The sequence below is a fragment of the Xiphias gladius genome, chromosome 18, assembly GCF_016859285.1.
Source record: "Xiphias gladius isolate SHS-SW01 ecotype Sanya breed wild chromosome 18, ASM1685928v1, whole genome shotgun sequence".
Classification (NCBI taxonomy): domain Eukaryota; kingdom Metazoa; phylum Chordata; class Actinopteri; order Istiophoriformes; family Xiphiidae; genus Xiphias; species Xiphias gladius.
In genome coordinates this window covers 8128365-8148823 of record NC_053417.1, presented here as the reverse complement: position 1 = coordinate 8148823, position 20459 = coordinate 8128365, and the positions used below count along the sequence as shown (strand labels likewise).

General features: G+C 38.1%; 1 protein-coding gene across 1 annotated transcript in view; it reads left to right on the top strand.

Annotated features, from left to right (window-relative positions):
- The window catches only part of LOC120803680 (guanine nucleotide-binding protein G(I)/G(S)/G(T) subunit beta-1), a 41239-nt gene extending 22729 nt beyond the window's left edge, over window positions 1–18510 (top strand). The window contains exons 2-11 of the mRNA XM_040152411.1: window positions 2702–2808; window positions 3833–3871; window positions 4161–4267; window positions 7987–8050; window positions 8919–9081; window positions 10693–10759; window positions 11180–11381; window positions 12027–12243; window positions 15374–15489; window positions 16361–18510. Coding sequence (XP_040008345.1) covers window positions 2752–2808; window positions 3833–3871; window positions 4161–4267; window positions 7987–8050; window positions 8919–9081; window positions 10693–10759; window positions 11180–11381; window positions 12027–12243; window positions 15374–15480 — 1023 coding nt within the window. The 5' untranslated portion in view covers window positions 2702–2751 and the 3' untranslated portion in view covers window positions 15481–15489; window positions 16361–18510. The remainder of the gene's footprint in view (window positions 1–2701; window positions 2809–3832; window positions 3872–4160; window positions 4268–7986; window positions 8051–8918; window positions 9082–10692; window positions 10760–11179; window positions 11382–12026; window positions 12244–15373; window positions 15490–16360) is intronic.
- The last annotated feature ends 1949 nt before the right edge of the window (window positions 18511–20459 follow it).

The following is a 20459-nucleotide window of genomic DNA, read 5'->3' as shown; positions in this document are numbered from 1 at the left end:
GCTCAGTAGCCATAATGGAATTGCTCACCTTGATCAATTCGTATCTTCCTTGCTCCTGTAAGAGTAAACCATTGACAAAACCTGTAAAAAAAATGTATTGAAATATTGATGCCTCAATCGCATGTATGTCTTTTTGTCATTTGTGCAGGAGCTATAGCTAAGTGGAGTTTATATCCAGCCTCCTTTATTATCCTGTAGTCCACTGGTATAGGTTATGTGATATAGCATTTATTAGTGAGTAATGACCTCCTGAACCAAGTACATTTATATGATCAGATATTCCCAGACAAACTGAAAAGGATTGCCTGACCACTTCATTAAACAAGCTAGTAGCCTGCAAAGGATATAATGGTTGTGTCCTCATGGTCATTTAAAGCCGGGACAACCAGTGCTTGCTTGCAGACAGAATGGATGCTGCTCACATGTTGTAGCAGCCACAAAGCTCGTGTGAGCAGTCAGCAACGTTTAGCACTATAGACTCCACCCCCATATTTCCTGAGCCGTGGTAAAGTTTTGGATAGGGAGCAAGTATGTTTTGGGAGCAGGATTACTGGCCCTTTGCATTCTTCCGTTACAGAAATGGGCTAACTTTTACAAAGAACACTTAACTACTGACAGAATGAGACAAAGTTTCTTAGGTATTCTACAAATATTCAACAGCAATGCCTGAATATCAAGTGCTATATCTGACAAAACTGCATGTTACTCACTGCCATGCTTCACCATCTCAAAATTGCATCCCACCATGCAATTTTGCCTTTCAGTGCCATTTTAATAAATAATTCAAATAAGGTAAAAACACATAATGAGAAAAATATATATACAGAAAATGAAAACAAACATAGATTGTATTGCAATGCTTCAGGGGAAAGGTTACTTTAGCTGCAAGGTCTGTAATAATTTTGGACATGAAAGAGAATTTTCAGCAGTAGAAGTGTTGTCGTTGAGTTATTCATAAAGTGCAGTGTTTGAATCACCCTAACCTAGACCATATCAGCCAGTGGAACGTATCCTTGGCCTAACACAACTTTTTCAAATGTTCACATTTTACAGTTCGGTATGTGTTTGGTAAAATCTGCTGATCTTTTTATAGCTCTCACTGTCCAATGTGGGGTTTCATTACCTGTTACACAGAGGGCTATTCCAGTGAAGACAAGAATTAGCCAGTGATATTACCATGAGATGTTTTTATCACAAAGATTAGGGGGTTAAGGCGCCTTGCGTAGATGCAGACCCATTTATCAGCACTGGCCAATCAGGCGACAGGTAGCATCGAAGATGTCAGGCGCTTGAAGGATAAGGTATTCATTCAGAAGGTCTTGACACTCCCCAGGACAAAGAACCTATATCGAAACCCAGGGAAACAGGGAGGTAAGGTTTGTTTGCAGTACAAATGGTACTGTAGTTAGCTTGTATTTGACAGATAGCAAGCAATCTTACTTAGTGTGTCCTGTTATGAAATTTACTTTTTAAAAAATAGTGAGGCTTATTGGTCCTTGGCAGGGTGAGGGGAGAGCATCAAAGGAAGACAGTTTTTCAATTTACTTCACGGCATGTGGTCACTGAAATTATAAATTATCATGGAGTTAACTGTTTCAATGGAAAGTTTTATCTGCTGACTTGCTGTGACTTATATGGACACTTAAAGCAGTATTGTACACCCTTCCATCTGTCTTTTGTCAGTGTCAAGGATGCCTACAAGCCTGTAAGCAAGACTTCATAACTGTTAGAATAGTATTTTTTTTTTTTCTTCTAGAAGAATTTGTCTTCTTTCTATGGAGAGTGAAAGTGTCAGGGCTAAGAGCGTCAACCAGAGGATTGGGGTCAGCGGGATAGCCACTGCTTTTAGGATCATCAGCAGGTTTTGTCTTAACCGGATTTGGCTGGAGGAGCTGAATCAACTGTGTCCCAGGATTACAGGGATGACATTGGAGGAGAGTTTAGAGTCCAGAGGCCAGAGCACTGACAGCTTCGGCAGACCATGCCCATCAACTGAGCTCTTTGAGGTTCCAGTAGTGCAACAAAACCCAAGCTAGTCTTTTGGTCTGCCTCTCTACTTTCTTGATATCTGGACTCTTAATCCTTAGTTTTGACAGTCAGTAGGTGGGTACGTTTTGGTCCCTATGGTCGAGTGTATTTTTTTTAAGCTTTAATTATTATTATTTATTTTTGTCTTGGCTGTGAGGGAATGGTTATCAGCTGCTTAGTGTGGCCCAATGTTTACCCAAGGATTCGCTGTGTTTTGGGAGAGAGAAGAAAGTCAACATCATCCTGAAAATTGTTATCTTAAGCCTAAAGTAGCTTGTAGTGCTTGTTGCTAGGTAACAGTTTCAAGCTGGCGAGGACAAGTCTTGAGCTGTCTAGAGAGTGTTGGGCTATTGTGATTCACTGCTACTTTGTCCGGGCCCTACATATTGGATTTAAGAAACTGATCTTTAGCTGCATTTTGTTGAGTTAACTATGTCCAAAGTCATTATGGAAGACAAAGCACATAATTTCTTTACACTTTGGCCAATATTTTACATGGTACTGTGGTGCAATATAATTCAGAGTAAAACGTCAACAGTATGACTTAGTTAATTTTACCTTTTGTCTATTACTACAAACATAAAATGAGCTATATTTGGAATAGGTATATATTAGGTATAGTATACTCTACATGGTATAGTATGTTGAGCCTTTCATTTCTTGTCTCCTCCAGATCAGCAAGAGTCTAGGCGGCGGAGCGAAGCACACCATTAGCAGAGGAAAATGAGTGAACTGGATCAGCTACGCCAGGAGGCTGAGCAGCTCAAGAACCAGATCAGAGTAAGTCCTTCACAGTCCTCAGGTCTGCCAGTTTTTTGTTGTATTTTTGTCCCATTAGTTTACAAACCAGATTAACATTTTATCAGTTAAGTTTTGTGCACCAGAGACTGATATTTCACGCTGGTGTTGATGAAAACAGACTTTTCACTGAGAAGCTTCCCATTCTGACAGTTGTCCTTTAATGTTGACATTATAAAGACATAGCACAAATGAAGTCATTTTGTTAGTTAGCCTGTTCGGTAAAAATAGTACTCAGATTTGTAATTCAAAACACAGGTCTGTCTTAGTTAAGTGTTCAGAGATCAAAAACCCTTAACAGGTTTTATATCCAGTGACATAATGTTAACAATCATATTCACCGAATACCTTGCCTACAATGCTGTAAATCAGCCACCAAAAACAGCCATGGGATTCCATTATGAGCCACTGTACTACATGTCACAGTTGACTGTTGCAGCATTAAGTTAAAGCCATCTGCTAAAGCCTGCATAGGGTTCCTATTAACATCATTATCGTGATATGGAACCAAGTGAGAATCCTCCTTAATTGTGAGGGTTATCCTTTGGGATGCAAAGTTTATATGCTGTAATTTTTCCACTTGTATTGCTCCATAATGACATAATGACATTTTTTTATTATTAAAATGGTTACTAACATTGCCACATTTATATATTTAAATATTTATTATTTAATTTTGACATAGCACTGTGATTTAATAGTGAAAGACTTAAAAAGTGTCACTGAGGTCAAACCTATAATGCTGTTATAATGTTACATTATAATGCAGACCCCAAAGGTGTTTGTGAAAGAGACGTGTTATACATGGAGCTAAGTACTTTTCAAAATTGATCACTAATATAATATGACTTTTATTGCCAGCACCGAAACTATACTAACAATTTGGTTTATTGTGTGGTCCTCAAAAAGTATTCAGGTTTGCCAGGATGTTTTTTTTAATTAATGTTAAACAAATTGTGAAGAGTTAGTGGTCTGAAACAGATTTGACTGGGTTGTTGTGTTTCAGGATGCCAGGAAAGCGTGTGCGGATGCTACCCTGTCTCAGGTAAGAAATATGTTAATACCCTGGTCCTAACTCACGATTGTTTATTATTTAACCATGATAAGATATATTATAAAATTAACTAAAATCAACTTCAGTGTTTGGCTGGGTAGTGTTAAACCCGCATTCTCTTCTTTTCTTTTCGTTTTTTTTCCATTTATTTTATTTTAATCTTTAAATCTTGAACAAGTACCACCTCACCAAGCTAAACTACTTGACGTTTGAGTGCAAACAGCGGAAGAGTTTATAGTGATCTCAAAGTGACTTTTTCTCTGATCTTAACCCTCTCTAGATCACAGCTAACATCGACCCTGTTGGCCGAATTCAGATGCGCACTAGACGGACACTGAGGGGGCATCTGGCTAAAATCTATGCCATGCACTGGGGCACTGACTCGAGGTAATCCCATTCCTCTCTATTCTGTCCATTAACTAAATATTTCATCCCATTACCCAGCCCCCTTGCCCTAAATGCAGGATATTGATATAAAACAGCGGTCGACTGTCTTTGTGCTAGTTACGTCTCCCGAGGGTCCTCGTCAAATCATGACCTTCTACAAGAGCTCACTCTTGCATCTGTCCAAATCAATCTGTCAGATTAAATATACTCAATGTTGTTACAATTCAACAGTACGATATTCGTGAACATGCACAATAGGTAATGCATTTTTTGTCAAAAGCACATTGGGCATTCATCAGTCACTCTATTTGAGTATGTCTACTGTGTTGTGTGTCTGTCTGCCGTGTTTGTGTGCATTGGGGGTGGGGTATGTGGGTAGGGAAAATACTCAAAATGGAGTCAGCCTTTTCAGAGCTGTGAGGATGATAGCCAAGGCAGATGAAGCAACACTCCTCACTTCGCATAAAGCCTTTTCCCCTAGAGTTGTACACGCCTCTCACCTCAGCAACCAACAACTAAATCACTGTGGTGCTGGTGTGCATCAGTCCGTAGAGAGGCCATTGCAAACTGCTATGTCACCTCATCATCCTCCCAGTCATTTACCTAAGAAAAAGTATACCTCTGTGTTTACCCACTATCAGCTCTTCCTATTTGTTTGTTTGTTTGTTTGTTTGATCTGTAAATGTTTCACTTCCCAGAGGAGTTGGGGTATTTATTAGACTACAGCCACCCAGAAAGAAGGTCACACAAAGATGTTTTGACCTATAGACTAGGCTAAGTCTGCTATTTTTTTTAGCCATGACGGAGACGCTACTTGGACTGGGGTGGGTTTCCAACAGTGTAAGAACCCCATCAGTTAGTTCGACTTCCCTTCAGTAGCCAATCATGTCGAATAAAATGTTCAGGGTGTAGTACTGTATGGACCCCACAACTACACCAATAAGTATTTTATAATACTGAAATACCTGTAAGACAAAAAGATTTGCAGTGGTTGTATGATAATTAAACTTAAAAAAAAATTAGTTGTCTAATTTATTTTTGGTAGCCCAACCTTACTTTTACAAGGTCATTATGTCTAATGAAAAAGGAAACAAACACTTTTAGTTTGGTTAGGCACCAACTATGGCAACCATATAGTACATTGTGACTGCTACTGTTAGTGTGACAGTCCCTCTCCAAACAACTTTAATATGAGCTCCCTACTAATATGTTACGAGACAAATTGTGTTCAGTGATTCCGTGCCCAACATTACTCAATAACTGTAGCCAAATCACTGTCCTAATCTGTCAAGGGAAGAGTTACTTTGTTCCTCTGTGGTTTTATGTCAGTGCATGTGAGAAGTCAGATATTTCACTCTCCACGAGCATTGTTTTCAGATAGAAAGTTTTTTACTAACACTTTGTACAGTAGTACTTTGTATAGCCACCAAAGGAAGGAGCTTGAATGTAGAACTAAGAGCTCCTGGCCCACATGAAAAGATTTCATCATAACCACAGTTGACCCAACAGTTGTTTGATTTTTGTTGTTGTTGTTGTTATGGCTCTACTCATATAAGACTGATCTTCTTACAGTTGCCTTAAGTTAATAGGGTCTAGAATTAAGATGATTTTTCAAATCAGTCTTGATTTGTTAAGAATTAAACATTCAGTCATTTCATATCAATATCATTTCATTTCAATTGTTGCAGAACATTTAATTTAACAGACAAAAAGTTAGCTTGTGATCAAACGTTTGCATCAGTGAAAAAAAATGTTATCGACCATTTATTATTATTAGGCCGTTAATTATTGTGACTCATGTAAACTTTGACTCATCATGCACTCCAGCCTCCAAAGTTGTACTCCAATACCTCATCACACAACGGTACACTTTGTTAATGAAGCCGCGGAAGTTGCATTTGGTTTACCATGGAAGCCATTTACAGTAGCTGAGGTTCACAACAAGAATGACAAATATTTGACATAATGGAAAGTGTGGCTATATCTTTTGTTCTCCTACTTTCTTTTGCTGCTGTTTCAGCTTAGCAAAACTACTGCCCAACACACACTCTGCTCCCTGCACTTGACTATGTCACTTGACAGTTACACATAGTTACTCAAACGGACCTGATAAATGAGCAACACAATTTCATTATAAATTCAAAATTGTGTTTTCGTTCAGTTTTAAAAATTATTAGGGAAAAATGGCAAAGAAGACCAATAAATGCAATGAGCATGGTTCGTTTTGTTCTTTCAAAAAACTGGGCGTCTGTTCCCAGTCCTCTTGATGAAGGGGCTCTAGTTTGTAACCACCTCAAAGCATTGCATCATCGTCCCCTAGCTGACATACACACGCTCGCTTGCGTTGCACCAGAAGTCTTAAATTGGAGTCTGATCTAAAGGTAGTCCATTCTGCTCCTTATGACATCATCCTAGGGTTTGATTATTTGAGTTTAATGTGTTCACTTTAAGGCTCTTCTAGACTAGAATTCCCAACACAAGCCATTCTGTCCCTCGCTTATTATCTGCTGGAGTGTGCACATGTGAGCGTGTTCCTGCCAGCCTGGTAGTTAAGATATGCATGGTCCCAGCAGGCCTTGGTGTGTTCACTCCTTTTTTTTTTTCTTCCTATGTGCATTGGGACTGTCACTGTGGTTACTTTTGTTGGATTCACCCAAATAGCACAGCCACAGAGATACCTCACAGCCCTCTCTAAAAGGCAAGAACAGGGTTTGCTGTCTGTGTGTTTGAGGCACATAAAATATTGAAAGTAAAAAAAATGGTCTTGAAAGTAATTTATACTGTATTAGAATTAAACAGAGCCTCAGCTCTCTACATCAGATGATTTTAGGATTAGCTCTGTTAGTTTTGTGTAATACTGTGATATTGATGCGCAGCAGCAGCTTTCAAATAATGCTGTGGCACATTTATCTTGTATACAAGTACTAGATTAAAAACTTTTAAATTCATTACCGAACATGATTTGACTTCGTATACTCCACACAACATATATAGACAGCAGATTGGATCATCTGACCTGGATCACTTATATATCTGTTGTCATATTCCCTCATAGAAAAATAAATTGCTCTTCTTGTTTTTCCCCATTACAATTACACATAATATCCATAATCAATAAAACAAAGTACATGGAGGAACTGCAAACCCCAAACAATATACAGTGCAGTCTTTAAGTGTTTGGACAGCGACACATTTTCTGTTGTGTTGACTCCGAACTCCAGCACATTGGGTTTAAAATGAAACAATAACTATGAGATTAAGGTGCTGACGTTGAGGGCAGGTTAACAATGCAAGAATTGTAGCTTTTTGTATACATACAGTTCCTACAGTGTACACCAGCTATGGATACAGGCCAATCACCTCCGCATTTCAATGTAATTTCCAATATTTCAATGCAGTCATATATTCAGATAAAGTTAATTAAAATATTCAAAAAGCAATTAGCCATTGTGATGGTCACAGATGACAGGAATTGAATACCAGTATATTACAGATGTATTCAGAAACATATCTATCACATAATTAGCTGATAATGCCACATGTTGTGTGTATTAAAGTACATCCAAAATGGCCATTAACCAGACACAACCTGCATGTCGCCATTCTTTCACTGTTTGTCTGCTGGTTCAAACTGACCTGAAGCCTTTCCTGAGGCTTGAAGGGACTGGTCGTTTTAAATTGTTCTATAGTTTGAGCTGTCTTATCTTTCTTTTCATCAGGCTTTTGGTCAGTGCCTCCCAGGATGGCAAACTCATTATTTGGGACAGCTACACCACAAACAAGGTAATAAAAAAAAAAAAAAAAAAAAAAAACACATCCCAATGACCTGAAACAATCTCAGTGGCCATGTAATTATTGTGCTTTCTTATACTTTTAGAAGTAAAAAGGTGCCTGCAGTTTGTTTAGCGTGTGTGCGTGTGTGCGTGTGTGCGTGTGCGTGTGTGTGTGTGTGTGTGTGTTTTCAAGCATATGCATTTTTAGTGTGTATTGAGTTCAGAATAGTATTGCAGGTGTTGTGCTCAGCTACTGAATGTGCAAGCATTCACATTACAAATAAGTCTCTGCTGTTTTGTTGTTTTTGTTCGTTCTTTTAGTTCTCTTTTTGTTGACTCAGTGAACAGTAATAATTCCAACGTATATTGCTGTGGCACATGAACAACAAAAAGCAAATGTTAGCATCAAAATAGAGTAAAATGAGAAATTATGGCATAATAAAATATTACAAAGGGAGTTCGCTCTAGAACCACCAGTGCAAATCAAAGATTCAAAGAACTGAAAATAGGAGGCTTGATTGATGCCAGAATAAAGGTAGTCTAAACATCAAAAGATGTGTATGGTTGACTTTCACCATGACTTGGTTTGGTGAATAGTTCTCAGGTGACCCATTGTCTTTACGTGTTCGTCAAGCTCAGAATTGACAATTACTCCCACGTTTCTGGCAGCTGGTTTCATTTAGATTGACAAAATGCTGAGTTCATTATAAAACAATTCACAACTGTTTGAGGGCACCAAGTAATGCTATTTATAGTGGGCACTGTGCCCTTGAAAGGTTAAGTTAATATTGCAGACAGACTTTGTCACATGCTCTCCCCTCTCTCTCCCATCTGTCACTGCATACTATCCAATATCAAATCTTCCTCCTCTCTTCCAGGTCCACGCCATCCCGCTGCGCTCCTCCTGGGTGATGACATGCGCTTATGCCCCTTCTGGGAACTACGTAGCGTGTGGTGGCCTGGACAACATCTGCTCCATCTACAACCTGAAGACCCGTGAGGGAAATGTGCGTGTCAGCCGTGAGCTGGCCGGGCACACAGGTAGGCGTGTACCCATTTACCCATCAGTCTGTCATTAGTTCATATATGTCCTGATGTCCTCAGTATCTAATATTAAGTGTTTCCCTCAGAAATTGTCTACAGTTCAAAAAGATTCTGTAGACTATAGGACAATAAAAGCGGTCTTTTGAACCCAGTTTCACATAGTTTCGTTTAATTAATGCCTCAGTGCTGACCCCTGTCCTTTATTTGTGTGAAAGACACTAAATTGACACACAACTTAGCTTCTTTAAAGTTGTGTCACTCTAGCACACAGGTGGTGTATAATGACACCAATCCATTTTGGCATCAAAAGGAATAATCTAATTTGAGTTGTGACTAACTGCAAAATGTCAGGTAACGTAGTCTGGTTTCGGGCATCACATACAAGAGAGGATGGCCCTCAGTCAGCAGCAACAAAAACACAGTCTTGGACCAATCCTCCATTCAGGAATAATGAATTGTCCAGATTGGTCACTCATAAGCATTCAACAGTCACTGCTGATATTTATTATTCATACTATGAAGAAATATTACATAGGACTTATGGCAAATTCTAAATGAAATTTTTGATCCAAAGAATTAATGTTAAAGGAGCACATTTCAAGTTTTTGTAATTGCTACATAGCCAGCGTAAGCATTAACGGCTCATTATTTACCAGTCTAGAAGAAACAGAGGTACGCCTTTAAATCTCCTCTACGATATACACACGCTTGATTGAATGAAAGTGAGAAGTAACTGGAAAATGTGAAACATCAGTTGACAACATTCAGCATGATCATGTTCACCCAGCCCATGTGCACTGCTTTATACAAAAGGATACCTAAAGGATGTACAAAATGACATGACAGAACACTCAAAATCTGCATTTTTAAAGGTATTTTGCGTTTCACACTTAAGTTTTTATTTATGTTTTCCTTTGGGAGGAGAAGATATCATACAAATCACATATTGAGAAAATGTAGCTTCTATCAGGTAGTAAGGATGGGACGTTTTACCTGGACTGATGAGAGCATTTTACATATATTTTCTTAAGTCCTCCTACAGATAGCAAGTCAAATGCAAGCCCTTCTTTTATTTTTTGATATACAGTATGTTCTTTTCTTTCTATTTGAATCCCATATACTTGTGTAACCTTAATTATTTTCACATCTAAAATATGCCAGTCACATGGTGTGTCTGTCTCTATAAAAACAGGAGATGGTCGAGCCATATCCCAGCTCAGACTAATGAAAGTGTTGAGCTCTTAGGCAAGGAGCATTCATCTGATCAGTGTCACATGATGCAGGAAGTGTGTCAGCATTTTAGTTCTAGTTCCCTCACTATAGGGAGGGGTACATACACTCTGCCAGCTAATAAAGGATGAACCATTGAAGCAAGTCATGACCCATTAGATGCCCTAAAGCTTTTCTCTGTTTCTGGTAGTGAGTTAGTCAATTCATCTCCCCCACATCCAGAAAAAAAAGTTGTCTGAGAGTGTGTGGTGATGATTTGGAATAAGAGTTCTTTCTCTTTGCAGACAGTAAGGAAATGAAGCCTGTAGTTCTTAATTAAATAGGAAAGACAGTTAATCATAAATGAGTTATTCAATCAGTGTGTTTGTTTACTGACAGGTTACCTGTCCTGCTGTCGCTTCCTGGATGACAACCAGATTGTTACCAGTTCTGGAGACACCACCTGGTGAGTTGTGATACTGCACCCAATGTAGTTTGATCCAACACCACCACAAACTTGGACCTCAAAAATTACTCTAATAGTTTTTCATGAAAATTTATTTGCAGGGTTGTCGTATATTATTTAGTCTGTCCCCTGTAACTTTTTATGGTTGTCAACAATATTTATGGAATCATAACTGAAATATCAGTTTCTCAGATTAAAAGATTTAAATTCCCAGCCAACACTGTCTACTAGGGAGTTACCTTTTAAATCCAAGTCAACATTTAACCCCAAATATTGGGTTTTCCTGGATTAGTTTGACTTCATACAGCCACCAGCATCACGTCATGGGTCAACCAGTTTCCTTCTTGAATTACTCTAGATGTTGTTTTGTACTGTATATTGCAGCTGTAATTTGATGTTGTTTGTTCTGCTTTCTTGCAGTGCTCTGTGGGACATTGAGACTGGTCAGCAGACAACTACATTTGCTGGTCACACCGGTGATGTCATGAGTCTCTCTCTGGCACCGGACACCAGGCTGTTTGTGTCTGGAGCCTGCGATGCCTCGGCCAAGCTCTGGGACATCAGAGAAGGAATGTGCCGACAGACCTTCACTGGCCACGAGTCAGACATCAACGCCATCTGCGTAAGACCCCACATGCACACGTGCTCTCTTACATGTTATATACGAATTGTTTCAAGGTGTCAAGTTTTCTAGACATTCAAAACGCAACCAAATCAAATCTGACAAAGCAGCTCTTAAGTCCTTAAGGGCTAGTCCATGTATTATCACAAGTTTTATAAGCAAATTGCAAATTTAGGTGCAGATTGTTCAGATCCGGTGATGGTGACCATTACAATGACAATGCATTTGAAAGGTTTGTCTTTCAAAGCTGTATTAATCGTGTTTCTTGCAGAGCTGAGTCCTTTCAATGCATTTTAATGGAACTATTATAACTTTCTGCTGCAAAATTAATACAAAGGAGTTCATAGTCTTGCGTACTAGATAATTGTTACTGAAATAGTAATCCATATAGTCATACATATACAAAGTCTCTAAAAAAAAAAAAAAAAAAAAGAAATTATTTGGTGCCACATATGTACACTTTCAAGTGACCAATAGCTCAGTAAAAGGCGTGACTACTTACTTTTACACTGTTTCTGGACAATGAAATTAATCACAATGACTAAATAAAGGCATATTTATAATTTCCTGCAATCATTCTAAAGGATAAAGGATGCATGTACAAAAGTATCAACACTGAGAAATCTCCCTTGACCTTTGTTGCAGTTCTTCCCCAATGGCAACGCCTTTGCCACGGGCTCAGACGACGCCACCTGTCGGCTGTTTGACCTGCGTGCTGATCAGGAGTTGATGGTTTACTCACATGACAACATCATTTGCGGTATCACCTCCGTGGCATTCTCCAAGAGTGGCCGCCTACTGCTGGCTGGCTATGACGATTTCAACTGCAACGTCTGGGACACTTTGAAGGCCGACCGTGCAGGTAAGACACCATACAGGGCAAAAGGAATATGCGGCCCTGACAGACTTCTCTATGCTAATACAGGGAACTAATGGCACAATAAACACATACTACATCAAAATATGTCTGATAGACACTGGACACGAGACATATTTTAGGTAAATTAGCAACGCCTCAAGCAAAAATTCACCCTGAAACACTGATCAAGTAAAAACCAACAACTGATCAAGTATTTTCCACTTCCAAGTTTTATAGGATAGTTGGCCACAAATGTCATGAAGTCAGTATTTTCCGGCCTGCTTCATTACAGTTGTGGCACTTTCAGCTCTCCAATTAACCAGCAGTAAACGTCAGGGTTCAGTGTCAGCTCGGTCAGAAATGTGCAGTAGAGGTGTAGGGAGAAACTGAGCATATCTGTCCCAGCCATTGTCCAGAACTTGATCAAGGTTTTAGTCGCTTTCCACCAGTCTCTTTTCTGTAAAGTTTAGCACTGCTCTGAGAAGATATATGCTTTACTGCAGGGCGAGGTAGATTTAAGAGCAAACAAATAAAATGTACAAATTAGTTGGCCTTGAGGCCCTTATGAATGTCATCAAAAGACCACGTCAGAATTATGGTGAGATTAATGCATCAACTTGGACAAGTTCTTGTGAGGGAACAAGCCTCAGTCACGTCAGAGGTGGACGACATGACATAACAATACCTCGATTTTAATTGTGGCAGTGATATATAAGAAAGATTAATATTTATTCACTGTAACAGATCGAAAATCAAAAGAACCATTTATCCTTTTGACTAAAGATATAGTACTTAAAGTAATACCATTTAGTCTGCTGTAATCGGTTACATTTTTGACTGATACAAGTGTAGGCAATATGAAAAAAATGAAAAATGGTTATGTGCTTTTTGTTTTTTTTGTTGAGGCAAGTCTTTTACTACTTTCCTGTTGTACAAAGGTATCAAACTGATATCTAAAGCTCCAGAGTGGAGATGTGGGATTCAGTTTATTGTGATAAGCCTAACTGCAATTGTAAAATGTGTTTGTATAAGTTAGTTTGTTGTAGTATGCACATCTTGTGTTCTACAGTGCCTTTCCCTGGACTTTATCATGGTGTGACCATAGAGTTTTGATTTTATATATCCGTGTTCAGACGGTTCAACAGTTGGTTATTGGGTATACTGTTACAAACTGCATTATGAAGGCAACTGAACTTTTCCAAACAAACCTGTGAAAAGTTATCCGAGTAGTACCAATCAGGCAACAGTAACAAGAAAATCATTCAAAGCACTGCTACATAATACAGCCGATCATCAGAGGTCTGTGGACACTCCGTGGCTTCGATGGGAGACACAGTCATACAACAACTATTGCCTGACTGCTTCACAAGTTGCAGCTTTATGCTTGTTTAAAAAACTCACATGACATGTGGACTAGCGTTTGCTTGAAGGCAACTCAAACACTCGGAAAGAAAGTGGAAGAAATTTATGATCAGACAAAAGTGGCTTTTTGGTCATCATACTGAGCACTGTATTTGGTGCAAATCAAACATCACGCATCAGTTGACGTGCACAATTCAAGCACCATGCTGTAGGGGTTCTTTTTTAGCACCAGGACCTGCGAGGCTTGTGAAAGTAGAGGGTAAAGTCCCCAGTCCAAACCAGGATATGTGGCAGGACTTGAAAATTCCTGTTTACTCACAGTCCCCGTAAAACCTGACAGAATTTAAGCAGTTTTGCAAAGAAGAATGGGAGTGAAAATTACCTGGCTGGATGATGCTAATCTGTCACAGACCTGTCCACATAGAGGCAAGTCATTTTTTTTTTGTTGATCAGTGTTTCCATATACTTTTTTATAGCCACTGTACATACCTTTTCTATTTAGAGGGTATATTGAGGAATAATAATTGGCCTTATCAGGATATCGGAGTAGGGTTGGAGGAATTTGTGGTTTTAGAGACTAAATTTAAGATGGTGACCTTCCTTTAAATCAGTCAAAAATGCAAGATTAACAATATTGTCATTTTGCCAATGTTGTATTGAAATTATATACACAGAGAGTGACTTCTTTACTGGTAGTTGGTGTTTTAGCAGTATTTTCATGTAGTAAACCTACTTGACAGTACAACAGACCTAGGGCTTCACATTGTGCCATGTACAACCCTACAAAAAACACTTGCATTTCCCTTTACTAAAGAGCAGCAGGTCTGACATTGTTGCTGTACCAGTGGGGTCTATATATAGTTCAATATACAGGTGATGGCTGTATCATTTTGTATATGTTTATTTGTATAACATTTTTGGTTGTATGTTAGTATTTGGTGAAGTAGTGCTTTGGAATCTTTCCCTGCAGACAGGATCATGCACACTAGACTAGATGAGGACTGCACTCTGCAGAAGTGACAAGCCTTCCTTTTTTTTCAAACAAACTATTGAGCAGGAAGCAATTTTTCTAGAGTCCTGTTTATACACTGGCAGTTAAATGTATGTATGAAGCAAAACATAAAATGATCCATTGTTTTGTTTTTTTTGTTTTGTTTTGTTTTTTGTTTTGTTTTTGCCAGAGTATAAAAAGTGTTAATATACCGTACATCTGGGAGAGCAGCAAACGTCACCTGCTCCAGCAGTGAGGAGCCCCTGTGGTGTCATAAATACTTTACAGCTATTGACTGCATAGTGGGATAGGGATCAGAAGAGGCCCACATCTGAGCAGGCTATTTCAAATACAATACACACACACACTTACTTATTTCATCCATCGGTTGGTGGAATATTGATTATTAGGATACTGGGTCAGTATTAGCCTTAAATAATTGTCTGAAAGCTAAGCCAGTGTAATTTGGAATCTGCGCAGCTCTGAGGTTTTAAACAACAACATCATGTCAGGCAAGCAGGTATTGGGACCCCAAATGCCCTGAAACCAGCCTCACCTCGCCTATTTTTCACCCTTTCCACATGTTTCACCTTTTTAGGAATCAGCTCAGGTTTCCACAGAAATGTCATTAATGTAGAAATTATGAACACACAGTTTGTCACGTACAGTGTTTGCTGATATCCAGTAATTCGGTATTCATAGCCAAGTATAGTCTAGAATATGATATCGACCAGACAGAGCAGGGTTGTTGCTATATCTCAGCCTCTGCTGTCTTTGTAGGTGTCCTGGCTGGTCATGATAACCGGGTGAGCTGCTTGGGTGTAACCGATGACGGCATGGCAGTGGCAACAGGGTCCTGGGACAGCTTCCTCAAGATCTGGAACTAGAGTCTGAAGGTAAATGAACCAAGGGGACGGTTTTCTGGTGAGCAACAATGGATGGTTGGCAGAAGCCGTTTTCTCATATGAACTCTGTACAAAGTCCGCAGAATCAGGTCCCGACATTGTCCAGAGTTGCCCTTTCACACATGCAGCACACAACCAGAGATTTCAGTTTCTGAATCTTGGCTCTCCAGTTAGACATTTTCATTGGCGTCTTCGTGTAAATGACGCTTCCTCGTCACCCTCAGATGTTTCTAATCTTCCAGTTTCGCACCAGTCACATAACAGAAACGTCATCAACTCGCCCACTCGCTCACTGTGAATTTTCCGGACAATGACCGGCTCTATTCACACATCAACTCAGTCGGACAATACACAGACCTTGTACTAGGGAGCTTGTGGGGTAAAGTCCATTTAATGCCGGTTCAACTGATTCGGACATTTCCATTCTCACAGACAGCTCCTCCGAGTAATGTCTAGATAAGTTCAGGGTTGCAGTGCATGTGTGAAAGCACTAATAGTGATGGTTTATTAACAGCATGGAGCCTCATCTAGAGTTTGTATTTACTGCCATCTGGGGGTTTGGAATGAAGGTGCAAAATATGAAACATGAAGTGAAACCAAACATCAAGCAAAACACATCTGCTAAATATAGTGAAATTATCTTACCTGAGTGGCCCTCTGTTAGATTTCATTGGATTTAAAGTGTTTTTCATCCAATAAGATGTCTTTTTTTTTTTTTTTCTTTATCATGGAGTAACATTTTCTTCCTGATCTTGTAGTAACTTGATATTGAGATTAGACTTGAAATTTCCCCTCTTAAACATGACTAAAATAAATATGTGAGCATTTTTTGTCTTTTGTCTTTTGTCTTTTTTTTTTTCAGATGGCATCCGGACTCCAAAGTTGAGTGGAAGACCATTCCAACATCACAATGTTCGATTTTATTGCATATCCAATCTTTTCAAAAACACCATGATACTGACTCCAAACACCCCAAAAAACTATCAAGGGCAAAAATTCTCTCTCTCTTCTTCTCATTTAAAAGAGCACAATTGTCTGTCACTCATTCAGCTACAAAAAAAGAAAAAAAAAAGCTTGAGGAATTTAGTGGTTTCTAAATGGAATGGAGGGAAAAATCGTGCATTCCTCCCATGACCATGGTTTGGTATTGTAGTAAGTGAAAATACAAACACCCCACCACCGCTGCCGCCGCCACCAAGCAAACATGTCCTGCGTCCTCATTATACACAGGTCTGAGTGAAGGTTATTACATGACAGTGATCTAACTCTTAATAGCTTTTTGGCCATGTTTATTTTTGTTTCTTTGTTGTTTTCATTATTATTTTTTGGTTAAAGAGAAGTAGATCGGTGAACTGTCAGTTAATGTTTAAAATGAGGATCAAAGCTTTGTTTTATTTCCTAGTCTTTACACATTTTAGAGAATGTTTTATGTTGAAAACTAAAAGAACCTCCAGATCATGTCATTTTTGTCCAGCTTTATCCCACTGGAGAACAAAGCGAGAGAATTGAGCTTCAACAGGGAGTCCTCAAGCCACTTCTGGCCCTTCTGTATATTTAGTCCCATGATACTTTTTCTGTTTCTTTTTTTCCAGTGTAGTCCACAAATCTTTGTTTGCACAAAAATTAAACTTTGCATATATAGAATAATGTCTAAAGAAAAAAAAGTTAACTAACCAAGCACATGCTGTTTATGATAATGAATGCTCGTTTTTAAAACGAAAAACAACAAAAAAAAACAAACCATTTTAACCATTCTTACACCTTTTTGTCTGGCGACAGTGTAGAATAATTAAATGAAGATTAACCCATCGGATCATAATCCACCCTGCCCCCCTTTTTTTTATCCTTATTTTTTTCTTTATTTCTTTCTTCTGTTTTTTTTCTCCTTCAGTTGAGTTTTGTTTTCCCTGGTTTCTGTTGCCCGTGGTTGGGACCGGTGATGTGATTTGGTCGGGTAGGGAGTACCTCCACTTTAGCCCGGTTGCAATCCGGAAGTTTCTCTTTTAACAGAGGTGCCCATTCCGTGCTTGGAAATGCAGTTACTACTCTGTGAATGACATGTTGTATAAATCAATGTTTGAAAATAATGATATTGAAACTTTTTAAGTTAAAAACAAAAAAAAAAGATTTTGGTTGTCTGCCATGGGTGGGTTATCTCTTAGAATCGCATGCTGTAGAATTGCTTAAAAAGGTGCATATGGAATTAAGTCCTTTGATGTTTTTCTTTAAGAAAATAACCTGTTGAATATATCAATACAATGGTATTTATATTTTTCTTTTTTTTTCTTTTTTTTCTTTTTTTTTCTTTTTTTTTTCTTTTTGTTTTTGGCTACTCTGTGCATACATGATTTAACTAAAATGTCAAAGCTATGCACTTGAGAAGCAAACCCTGCTACATAAACGGTTACCTGGTCCATACTTGGGAGGGATTCCACAAATTAAGAAGTAACGTAAATGTTTAAATTGTACACACATGCATACGTACATTCATTCACCTAAACATACACAATCTCAAATGGAACAAATAAATTTTCATTCCTACTGTAGCAAACAAAAATTCCACTTACGAGAAAAACATTTTATAACAGGTTTTTTTCTGTCCTTTAATAAAAAATGAAAAAAAAATCTTGCAGCATCTGAATGGCAGAATTTTCTGTTGTTCCCTTCTCCTTGTAAACAGAGACGCTCTTTCTTTAGCAGTAGTGACATTTTTTCCATTCTGTTTTTTCTCTGCGACATTCTGTACAAAAAATGTGCTGTAATTGTGCGTTAGGCCTGGAGTTGGCAAAAAATAAAATGAAATAAAAAATATTAAAAATTAATTAAATTCCCTTTCCTTTTCTCTCTTTCTCCATCAAATAACTGTAGAGCTCTGCACCCCCACTGTTCCCTTTTCACCTTTTGTATTTAATTTTAAAGTCAGTCAGTGTACAACCGAAAGCTGGATGCAAGATAGAAACTATATTAAAATGTACTGTTATTTAAGATGTAATAAAAAGCAGTTTGAGATGACCTACTGTGTTGAGTGTGTTTCACTTAGAGCGGCTCCCACTGAAGCTAGAATGTTGCAGACTGTTTGGTTTCCTTGTAATTATGTTCAAGTCAAATAAACAACTTTCTTATCCACTGTTATATCAGCCTGGCTCCTCTGTACAGTCATTTACACATAGTTCACTTTTCTCTTTGGCCGAAGGTAGCCATGCAGAACATGTCTATCACTATTTAAACTGAGTGTAAAGGGACAGTGTGTAGTCCTTTTTGTGCGTGTAGGTATTGTGACGATTGAAACTGCAACTGCATAATATCACTGTTGTGCACACAATATGTCAGGCTTTGCTATGTGGAGATGACGCTTTTATTCTAGCAGTAATACTGCATGTTAAATGATTACATCAAAAACTAATTTATTTCTCATATAGAACCTAATCATATAGCACAGTATTTAGGAGCCTACATTAGAGTTTGAGGGAAACAATTGTACTGTATATAGAAATGAAATGAAATGCAATCAATGAATTCGGTTCTGCACAACTTCAGTCTAACCGTGACAGGCCCATATGTCAATGACAATGTGCTCAAAAAAAATGAATGTGCTCAAAATTATAATTACACAACATGTCGATTTGAAACACAAGGTTAAATACTGATCTGACAGATTTTATTTACCTTGTCCTGCTGCAGTTTACTGTGCATGTCGGTGACACACAATGAACGCCAACTGGTTTGTATTAATAATAATTCACATAAGGTCTTAAATGCACTAATCTGTAAATTTACAGAGTTCTACTCCAGAGTTTTGACTCATGAATACATGTAATTAGCAAAATGCACAGCAATGAATGGATAGATTTGAATTACAGCAGATTAGAGCCAGACCGTGCTACTGTCACACTCTAGTTCACAGGCTGGGCAGTAACTTTTGAACTAAATTTGGGAGACATCAACCCAAAGCAGGCCCTGCAGAGCAGTCAGACCACATTCAGTCAAGTTGCATCACTGTCCAGACCTATGGGCCAGACAAACTGGAAAATGTTCAAATTGCCGCAGCATGTAGAATTTTCTTTTTTAAAATGGCACGTAAAAATATACGGTAGGGGCTCAAATTTCATTCCTAAATTTTGAAATATAAATAAACAATTGAGCAGTGTGTTGGCATATAAATAAATGAAGAGGGGGGAAAAAGTTACATTCATTACATATTATGTAATTATACAAATTATTGTTATTATGGTACTAATTACAGCACCTCTATATCATATTATTATTATTATAGTCAACAATTACGTATTATAAAAATAAAAATAAATGGTGCACAAGTGGATTTAGTTGTAAATCAGCACAAAGTTTATTACACAGCCTATTACTATGGGGGGTCAACATGAGGACTGTAAACCCATTAATATAGCTGATAATCAATTAAATCATACAACAGCTGTACATTTATGAATTTGATTTAATTAAAATGCTTGTTCACAACGTACACCTGTAAAATGTCATTTCTTTATTATAATGTGATTAATCAGTTGTTTATCCCTCTAATCTAATCCCAAATTTATCTTACACTTGTCTTCTAAGTTTTATTCATTCGGTTTTGTTTTCCAGCTTTATTCAACTTGATTCAACAAAAGATGTATGTCAGGTGCAAATAAGTACGCAACACAATACAGGAGAGCTGGTAATAACAAAAAACAGACATCAGAAAAGAGCCATTAATTTGACCTCAGGGGGTCTCATCAAATATGTTTCTGTAACACTCTGTAAGACCCTGTTGCTTTTTTTATTGTTTGTAATAGCAAGAGCGTTCAGCACTGAGTTCAATTTAATCAAAAAATAGAGGGAAAGAGGGTTGTGAACCTAAAAATTTCTGTTTTATGAATTTATTCCAAATTAAATAAAATTTAAAAAAACATAGCTTACAGATCTGTTACTTACATTGTCACTGTAACAAATTATATATTTTA